This window comes from Plasmodium coatneyi, chromosome 2 (genome assembly GCF_001680005.1).
Source record: "Plasmodium coatneyi strain Hackeri chromosome 2, complete sequence".
NCBI lineage: Eukaryota > Apicomplexa > Aconoidasida > Haemosporida > Plasmodiidae > Plasmodium > Plasmodium coatneyi.
The window spans coordinates 288750-299064 of record NC_033557.1 but is presented as its reverse complement, the minus strand read 5'-3'; the positions used below and the strand labels follow the sequence as shown (position 1 = coordinate 299064).

At 42.7% G+C, this 10315-nt stretch overlaps 3 protein-coding genes across 3 annotated transcripts; 2 read left to right on the top strand and 1 right to left on the bottom strand.

Annotated features, from left to right (window-relative positions):
• Window positions 1–3268: 3268 nt before the first annotated feature.
• PCOAH_00002830 (Uncharacterized protein) lies at window positions 3269–5547 on the top strand (the record flags this gene model as incomplete). Its single annotated transcript, XM_020057098.1, has 2 exons — window positions 3269–4856; window positions 5069–5547. 2 exons carry the CDS (start codon window positions 3269–3271, stop codon window positions 5545–5547), a joined length of 2067 nt encoding a protein of 688 aa, XP_019912732.1.
• Window positions 5548–6099: 552 nt separating this feature from the next.
• Window positions 6100–7452, bottom strand: PCOAH_00002820 (Dolichyl-diphosphooligosaccharide--protein glycosyltransferase subunit OST2; the record flags this gene model as incomplete). Its single annotated transcript, XM_020057097.1, has 3 exons — window positions 6100–6464; window positions 6974–7055; window positions 7240–7452. The coding sequence occupies 3 exons, from the start codon at window positions 7450–7452 to the stop codon at window positions 6100–6102; spliced, it is 660 nt and encodes a 219-aa protein (XP_019912711.1).
• Window positions 7453–8713: 1261 nt separating this feature from the next.
• Window positions 8714–10276, top strand: PCOAH_00002810 (Uncharacterized protein; the record flags this gene model as incomplete). The annotated part of the gene is made up of 1 exon (XM_020057096.1): window positions 8714–10276. The coding sequence occupies one exon, from the start codon at window positions 8714–8716 to the stop codon at window positions 10274–10276; it is 1563 nt and encodes a 520-aa protein (XP_019912773.1).
• Between the last annotated feature and the right edge of the window lie 39 nt (window positions 10277–10315).

The following is a 10315-nucleotide window of genomic DNA, read 5'->3' as shown; positions in this document are numbered from 1 at the left end:
AAAAGAAAAAAATGAAAAACTGCATATATTACAAATGCGAAGTACACGCGTTCATACGTATTATATAAGCATGTACGTACGTAAGCATGCTTGCTATATGGTTCAGTACGTGCGGGCACGCAGTGAACTTCACCTGACTGTACAAAGCGTGTACTTAAAACGCATATGCTTATACGTACGCAGGTCAATAAATGAAAATTAATAGGGGATATTTCCAATCTCAAATTAGCTCAATTAAAAAAAAAGGATAAATAAATTAATAGGAAAATGAAAAAAAAAAATAAATAAAAAGAATGCATTTTATGCTAACATGTTAAAGGGGGGAAAAAAAAAAATACATCATACGTGCAGTAGGAAATTGTTTTTATGTAGATTTGTATGCAATTCCATTTTGCATGTGCCACACGTGATATTGCGTACACGCGAGGAAAGTATGCATACCAAGGATGTGCCCAGGGAAGGGGCATGAGATACACTTGGAGGGTGTGAGGACCTGTCAACCGATGCGGAAACCCCGCGAAAACAAGTTTATAATAATTGTGTACAATTATGTGCAATAGTGTACAAGTCACGTACAGGTCATTACAATTATGTACGTATGCATGCCTCCTGTTTTCCCTCAAAAAATGAGCACTGCTTTATGCCCACCGCGCTTTAGTACATGTGGGGAAGACGATAATACGGAGGGTGGTTAGCGGGCTAGGGAAAGCGCCAAGCTGGAAAAGGAGAAAAGTCGAAGGAGAAAAATGCAGGGAAATTTTTGTACACTTTTGCTTTGGGTCGAGGGGGCGCGCGAAATTGGCACTAATTGGAAAAACTTCCCAAAAAGGTGGCGAAATGGTCGAAAGGAGGTAGGAAAAAAAGGCACACGTAACACTGACCAACTACGCAATAACCGGCAAGGACGATGGAAATGGCTAAGCGCATACGGAGGAAGTACACGGGAAAATCAGGCAAAAGGAAAAAAACTAGACCAATTGAAGTAACGTAAAATTGAATTCATATAAAATATGATCCTCCCTCGATAGCTTTTTTTTTTTTTTTCAATTTTTTCTTCAAAACGTATTCTCATTTCGTCCCACCATTTGCGTACACATTTTTGAGGAGCTATACTCTGCCACAGTAGGCGATAATGAATGGGTGGGGACATACGGGTACCTCTGCTTAAGTACCGAAGTTCCGCACACGGTGAACACAAAAAAAAAATGCAAAATAAATGCGCAGATTAAAAAGGAAAAAAGAAAAAATTATAGGTGGCGCAACGACAGGACTACACTTCTTGGACAATACATAAAAAAGGAGAAAATTTTTTGCCGCACTTTTGTGGCCATAAACTGGAAGGGATAAAACAAGAGAGAGGAGTGTCCTACTTTTTATTTGTCCAATCGATCTTATTTATGGCCCTCCATGTGCATACGCAAAATTGTTCGTCTGTTCGAATTCATTTGGTCCCACTCCAACACGCAATCATTTTCTATGCCAATTTGTTAACTGTTCTAAAGGTTTGGTGAAAGAAGTGGAGATGGCAAATTGTTGTCCTTCCTCTGTGTATGGACAGGGAAGGTGGTGAATCCAATGTGCCTTTTTTTATTTCGCAGTCAGTACGTCTGAGACGAAATTGCAATCATATGCACAACCGAATTATTCATTTTTGTTCTTTCCCAGAGTGGCTACGTGATTGTTCCCCGCAGGACACGCTGCGTAAAATCTGCTAGCACAACAAAGGGGTAAATAAAAAAAAGCGTTTTTGCATCTGTTCCCTTTTCCTCTTAAGGAAGTCAAAAAAAAAAAAAAAAATAAATAGCATGTAATATGAGACACTGCTATACATACACTGAATATGTCCAACCCCCCATTTGTGTTTTTATTTCGCTCATTCGACACAATTCCAATCAGTCCGAATGGATCAACCCGCGTGGTCTTTTCATCTATATTTATTATCAGCTGTCTTGCAGGGATACGCCTTTTTACACATTTTGTGAAATAGCTTTGTTTTCCTTTTGGACAGAAGAGAAATTACCAAATAAATGGGGGCCTGTGGATAATTCTCCTCAATTTCGCATGGGCTAAAAGGGAGAAACCTAATTTTGTGCATTTTTCAGTCTACGTTGAGTACCCCCCTGCCTGGGCGATCTCCTATATGCCTGTTCATTGGCGAAAGTGGAACGGAAACGGGGAAACAAAGGGTGAACCAATGGGAGTGAAAATTTTCGAATGGTATATTTTTGTGATACTCCCCAATGTGCCACTTGCTGCAAACTTTGTGCTCATTTTTTCGCAGTCTTCACAGCGCTTTACCATTGGTAAATTCTCAGGGGTGAAAAAAGTGAGTCGTACGGCAGAGACCAGTTTGATCATTATCGTGAGCACTCCTGCGAAAACATTCCTGTACGTCCGTCCCCAAATATACATGCATATTTTTCTTTCTTCATTCGATTAAATTATTTTTTAAAAGGTTTAAATTTTCGCTTACGAGCTGGTGAAAACCGTGAAGTACATGCAAGGGCGTCAAACGCGCTTAGCCTGTAATTAATTTGGAGAACAAAAATATTTCACCTCGCTTGGGCAGACTTGCGTAGGGAGTAGGGAGTGGAAACGCAAAAGTGTTTTCTCACAGTGCACGTGAGTTGTAAAGATACACCCTCGCTGTCAACGCACGCATGTGTGCTTGAAGATGCCTACTCCCTTTTGGCAATTTATGCTCCTCTTTTCATCTTCTTCAAATGGTCCACGCTTCCCCCCAGGCTCGTGTGTAGAAATATTCCAAAACGCAACGCCGAACCGAAGCACGTGTAATGAGTTCACCTGATTGGGAAAAGGAAATTTGCCTTGTGGAAAAAAAAAAGTTTCCACGCAAAAGTAGTCATACCAAGCCGTAGTCACGCTGCACTTCCACCAGAAGTGTGTTGACAATTCTTCTGCCATGGTATGCATGTTTCCCTCCCGATAGGCTCAACTGTGGTGAGGAAAGACCGCACGGTCCCTCCGCCAGTGTAACCGCAGCGTTTATCCTTTTTACGCGCATGTATAGAGAAGGCTGGTGCGAACGGTCACCGTTTTTAAAAAAGAGGGGGAGTTCCTCGGCAATGTATGCAGATTTGAATGGTACAAGGGAAGAGGGGAAAATAAAAAAAAAAATACACCCCCCAAATCAGCACAACCCCGCGGTAGACAATTCGAGTGCACACAAAAAAAAAAAGAGAAAGAAAAAAACTGTGCAGAAAAAAGTGTGTAACAAGGGAAAAATATATTAACATGTGTAGGAAGAATGAAAAACTCCTATGACACGTACAACTACTCAGGTAGTATCTTTAACAGTCCCGGAAAGTCATCCATGTTGAGCACATCTTCGCAAAATTTAAGCGGCAGTTATGGACACATCAATCTGAGTCCACAAAATGAAATGATAACATGCATCCTAGAGCAGTGTGTGCAAGAGTGGTTCCCCTTTTTAAGAGAGCATGAAGATGGGGGAACTAAAGCGGAAGGAAACAAACGAACCAACTTAAATGAGGAAATAAAGAGGTTAAAAAACTTCTACAAGGGGGTCAGCTCCCCCAACTTCCCACTGAAAAAACTGGGCAAAATGGACAGGAGCATTTCTAGCTTGAATGATGAAAATGACGATGAGGAAATTTTCTACAATAGCAATAGTTTGTATATGAATTTGCTCAGTGGAGGAGAGGAGGGAGAAGCCATGCATGAGGAGGGCAACTCCCGGGGTGAAGATGACGATGTCCTCTTAAACAAAGGATACACCAGGGCGAAAACCAAAACACAGTCAGAGAACGAACACGCCCTCCTAGGAAGAAATGCTTTAGAGGAGAATCTCTTCTATGACTGCATAGCGGAAAGGGAGGACGTGCACAATAAAGGTGGCAGCAGGGACGGGATGAATTACCATAGAGAAGACCCGCAGGGGGGAGGAGAAGCCCCCGTGTGGTCACTGCAAAAGATAAGGAACCAAAACGAAGATGAAAAGAAAAACTTTTATCTACAAAAATGTAGAGATCAAATGAGCGAGAAAAAAGAGCACAAGATGAAGCAGCCCCTCTTGTTATTGCAAAGAAGGGAGGACGGAAAAAGGGAAGAGGACAACCATAGCGAAGACCATAATGATAAGCAGGAGGAATACAAATTCCATGACAGGGTGAACGAACTCAGCGGGGGTAGAAACAATCGCAGTGATTATGACAGTCTCGATACAAGCGCGGTTAATTCTTCGCAGAGCAGAAAATGTAAGGAAGAAGAAAAAGAGGAGGAGTACCCCCAATACAAGAGCGACATGAAAGACCTCCCCGTGCAGCGTCTAAGCACTAAAGAGGAAGACGTAACCCCCCAAGGTTATCTATCAAATAGAAGGAAGGAAAAAATGTCAAACGTATCCAAATTGACTGATTCGTACAAGGGGGATAACTGCACGAAGGGGGAGTCGGTTCCCCGGGAAGACTACTCCAGTAAGAGCATAAACTCCATCATTCAGGAGATAAAAAAGGAGGAATCGAAGGAGAAAAACTTTACCATGGATTCATATGGAACTGTGTACCTGTCCATATGCACGAAAGTTTTGGAAAAAGACGTGGACTATTTCTTAACCCCCAGAATGTTACCCAATGAGGATCTATTAAATGAGAAAAAAAAAATCAAAGAAATTTTAAAACTTTATGATAAGTTATTTTATAGCCATTTTAAATTTATCCCAAACAAGATTTACAAGGAAACGTTGAGACCCATTTATTCGTATTACCAGAACTTGAAGTGTACCCTCGTAGGGGGGGGAGTGTCCGTCGGCTCGTTCGATGGCAAGTCTAGAAAAAGCTGCTCTCTAAGCAGGGACTACGACATTGAAAGAAGCAGTAAGAAAAGAAAAGCGAATGCGTAGAGCGGGCGTGCAGTTGCAGTGCGGCAACCCTGTGTTGGAGCGCATGCCTACGTATTAACGTGGGTATGTCCGTTCCCTTATACGGGGGCATGCCCGTTCATAGTTACACAATAACCTGCTCACCTACACATACGCACACGCTACGCCCGCATCGCATACATTCGTTTCCCCCCCCTTTTGCCTAAGCCAATTACAACTCGCATGACGAGATTAAAAGCTTCGAGAGTAGGCCCACGGACAGTTCGGAGTACAAAAACTTGGGAAGCTCCTCCAACGCGGAATACAAAACCGTGGGGAGCTCCTCCAACGGGGAATACAAAAATTTGGGAAGCTTCTCCAATTTAATAAACGACCAGAACATTAAGAAGATTTTGCTCGACGTGGATGACAGTAAAGACATAAGTCACTTGGAAAAAAAATACAAATATATTTACAAAGATCTGGTGAAGCTAAAAAGTCTGCTGCTAAAAAAAAGGCATTATAAAAACATACTCTTCGAATATCAAAAAAAATTCGTTCAAAATAACAACAGGTGTGTCAAAACGTACAGGGATATATATCCCGTGGAGAAGGAATATAAAATTTACACCCAAATTAAGAAGGAAACGGGGGACGTCATTAACAGCATTAATGCCAATTATAAGAAGCATTACTTGAATGGCTGATTAGGGTGAATACTCCAGCGATGCAAGGTTGCCTTTTTATTTTCTCCACCGCTTTTCCGTACCTTTTTTTTTTTTTTGTTTGAACTTGTTTGGTGTTACCCAAGCGGGGACAGTAATGCCCAATGTTCGTACGCGTGTACCTACAGGGGTTGTTTTGTATGTCCCCCAATATAGTTGCTGCATTTTCAGCGCTTCCATGAGTTCTTCACCGCGATGTCCGCTTTTCGCTCCAACGGTTCAACGTACCATTTGCTTAACGAAATGGGAGAGGGAGTAACACATGCGTATGTTATATGCCACTTTGACGGATGGACCAATTGCAAGTATCCCCTCGGAGGGGGCAAAATTGACAGGACAAGGGTTGTCCGATTACCCATCTGTCTCGATTTGAATGGACGAAAAAAAAAATGAGCGCACACAATTTGGTGCTCCCTCGATGGTTTGGAAAAATCACCTATAAAGGAATGCACATACCTGCAACGTAACAATAGCACACATAAAAAATGGAGAGAAAAGTTGGATGGTCATTAACAGAGCACCGCGCCCCCAATTTCAATTCGTATTCTCCTCGTACTTCTCGAAATAATGCCTAAAGTACAGGACGGCGGCATTTATATTCTTGATCTGATTTTTGGGAAAATTGAGGATGTTCTTTTCCGGGGGAACTTCCTCCTGTTTCCTTATTCTGCAGTTTTTAACGTGAGCTCGTAGGTTAGCCATTCGTCTTTGCTTCATCAGTTTTCGCTTCGTGCTTGGAGGCACGTGTCCCTTGGCCATCTCCCTTAAACGTTCGACATTTTTACAGTCCTTTACCCCTTTTAAAAACATTTTTATAATTTCAAGCTTTGATAAATCTTTCCTGTTTTCTATGTCAATTTCGACTGAGGCGTTTCTGAGCCTTTTCATATAACTTCGGACTGCACGTGGGGGGATGCCTTGGCGTCTATGTTGTCTGTATCGCATGGGCGCACTTACACTTTGGTTTTTCCCCCATTGGGGGATGTAACTTTGGCATGTCGAGATGAACAGGAACAGGGTGAAGCCGAGAAGGTAATTCCTCATTCGGCAGGAATTTTTTATTCGTCAGCAAAAAGGCAAAATATAGATGCATCCCCGTGCATGTGTTGCTATACATCCAACTGTTTTTTTCACGTCATTTGTTTGTACATTCCTGCGTTGTCTGTCCTGACTGGTTTAGGTAAAAGTATCGAAGCGGGGGTACTGTCTTCCCTTACCTATACCTAGTGTGCATTGCAATCCTGTGGCTGCTTCCTAATTTAAGTGCATGTAGCTGAATACGCCTGTAAGTTGGAAAGGTAGGGAAGCGCGAACCAATTAGCACAATCTAATGAGTAGTGACAACCAAAGGGGTAAAAAAAAAACACCGAACGGGTTGATAAGTGAAGCGATGAATGAGATCCCTTACCAATGTACAGTACTAGGGTGCACATAACAAAATCGAAAATGACTTTCTCCCTTTTGAGATTAAACAGGCTCTTGTTCGTGAGCTTCGTCATGGCAGAAAAATAAAAGGGGGAAGTGCGAATGAGATTATGTGTGGAGCAGAGGGACGGGCTTTGCCAACATGGAACGAATTGGGGTGTGCACATAGCCGTGTAGTTGGATTAGCGTCAGGGTCAAAGGGCCTCACTATTTGCCACTTTTCTGCCACTCTGCACGACTTAAGGCTACCTGCTCCCGGAGGGCCACCAAAAAGGTCAAATTTCCAATGGCCGTAAAAATCGCGGCAACTGAAATCCGTTCGCCGAAAAAGGAGTAAGCGTAAGCATACAAGGACAAAATAATTAACGCGGAAAAGGTGAAAGCGAGGAAAATATCTATGAGCTGAATGATCCTTGGTGTGTGTCGGTATATATCGCAAAGGGAGCTTTGTATGCTCTTCATTTTCTGTGCGTCGTTGCGTTCGTCTTGTCAGAGTTGTTGTGTTCATGGGGGGGGTAACGGCAAGAGGGTTGCACAGGCACATATAAATGCCTGTGTACGTGTATACATGTGTGTTCGTTCCCCCCACCAACGTTTCAACGCAGAATACCGCTAGGAAAGAACTGAAAAGGTGGAAGTTAGGCTAGCCCGCACGGATACGCCGAAAATTCCATCAAAACAGGAAAAAATAGAAAAAAAAAAAAAAAAACTCCATGCAGGAATTGTTTGCCCACTTTGTATCCTCCCAAGTTGGGACATTTCCAATGGTGGGAGAAAAAAAAAATTATTTCTCCCATATCGCACCCATCCTTTTGCACATGCTTATGCGTATTGCACAGGTTTAAAAGTGAGGCAGGCTTACGCCAGAAATTGTTGGTCGCCAACTGAAGGTGAACCAACTTGTTCGTTAGGCATATTATATACGTTCATATGAGTAGGCAAGGAGGCGCCCCCTACATGCGCAACAGCGCTCGGGGGCACCCTTTCTAGCCTTGTGTGAGCGCTGTGTCGTTTCATAATTGGCGTTACGCACGTGTTAGTAGGCAGTGGGAGCAACTTACACGTTTGTAACCTCATGTGGAGCATATTTTTGTTGCGCCATTAGTTTTAACAAACTGGAAAGAGGAACGCTTATGACAGCAGGAATTGCTCACCAGTGCGTTGTTCCAATTTTTTTTTTTTTTTTTTTAATTTTTTTTTTCCGAATATTTTCTATATTGAACAGTTTGTATCCATCGCGACTTCTACAACATGAGCGTTGGATTTTTTTTTTTTTTCATTTCGCTGATCATCTCCTGGGAGAATCATAGGGAGGAGGAAGTTCATTGAAAAATGCTTCCCCAACCCATGCACTGGTAGGTCTCTGTACGAAAGCGTGCAAAGGGCGTACGCCCCCGTTCGGGGAAAAGGATAGCTTTCCCAATCCGTTGTATGAGCAAGAACTGGTGGAGGCCGATCCTGGACCGAGAGTTTCAACCAATGGGTACGCACTCCCCCTGAGAGAGAAGCAATTACCCCCTGCGTGAAGTGCAAACGGGAGAGGAGACATCCTAGTAAACCTGATGAGTAGGCATATACAAACGTATGCCCTCCATTAGGACCATTTCGCGTTACCCCTCCAGCTGTGTATTCACCCATTATTTGCACATTTCCCTCCGCCAACCCCCCGTGTGTCATGTTCAAACTTCCTGGGCAAGATAATGCTTAGAGGAAGTTCCATAAAATGATCGCCTCATTATGTTTAAAAAATGTGAGGAAGAATGAGAGGAAATTAATCCATGATCTGGTAAGGGGGATGTTCTGTGAAAACAATGCAGGCGTTGCTCAAACAGGTTATAAAAAAAGGAAAGGGACCCCCAATGTAGCCAAACTGAGCAAACTAACAGAAGTGAAGGGTCATAGGAAAGACCTGTCGCTGTGTCCAAGTAGCAATTTAACTTGTGCAGGTTTGTTTTTCCCACCCATTTGGGACGGAAGTATGATGAAGGACCTTCCGTTTCAAGAAACCAGGGGACGGATGTCCTCCCATTTAGAATATCAAAAGTGGCGTAAGGAAGGAGAAGAAGATAAGTTTGGCCACAACAATGAAGAGAAATGTGTAAGCATAGCAAGTAGTGTTACGAGGTTGATTCCATTTCAAAGGAGTTGCTTTTCCAACCGAGTTGGCAACCTGTACAGTGGTGTTAGTAGGGGATACTCCACGAGGAGATTCTTTGGGACCTCCTCAGAAGGTACTTCTGGTGGGCATTCCAAAGGGGATAATGCGAAGGTGAACAGAATGGAAGGGGAAGCCCCAAATGGGGGAAACCATGAAAGTGGAAGTCACTCCACAGTGACGCGCACTGGTAACACATCCAATGGTTCTAGCGAAAGTGGAAACGCTCCTCCAAACGGAAATGAGGAAAAGCAGTCTCTAAGGCAAATATATATGCACAAAAAACAAAGGGAAAAAATGATCAAGATGTATCTCCTGCTGAGTCTGCTGCTAATGCCATTTGGACAGGTATATTTGTACTGCATTGAAAATGACATAAGCATGGAGGAATTTTTAAAAATAGTAAAAAATAAAACGGAAGTGCTAGAAAATAAATACAACGATATATTACAGGAGTTGATTGATAAATATTTTCCACTGAGTAATGAGCCATTATTACCCGACTTCAAGGATTTGAATTATCCAGAAAATTTACCAACGCTAGTTATTGACCTGAATTATGTAATAGCTAAGTTAGAGTATGATAGGAAAAGTGGATGGAGAGTATTGAAGAGACCCTATGCAGATATGTTCTTTAAAGAGTTGTCCAGCTTTTATGAAATTGTTATTTGGTCAGAAGATAATTTCCCAGTTGCACAGGAAGTCATTTCCAAGTGGGGCATACCTGCAATTGGATGCTTACACAGAGATCAATGCTCCAGGAAGAGAGGACATTACGTGAAAGATTTGAAGAGACTGGGTAGGAATCTTGACCGAGTTGTTATTATTGACCACGATGCTCATGCCTTTATGCTTCAACCGGAGAATGGCATCCTCATAAAGGAATTTCATGGCGATGTAAACGATAAGGAAATTTTGTGCCTCATCGATTTGCTAAAGTCATTCGCTATCAGTAGTTATGACATTTCCCAATTTCTGAAAAAGTACGGTGGGGGCGACTACAACATTGGAAAGCGGTACATGCAACTGAAAAGCGACACGGAGCAAAAATCCCAGAGGATAAGGAACTTTGGGAAAATTTTCCACGTCGACGGGAAGAGGACGCCGAACGGGATGTCCTTCAACTCGTGAGGGGTCCGCGCAATCGTTGGCCGCGTAGCCCTGCAGTTC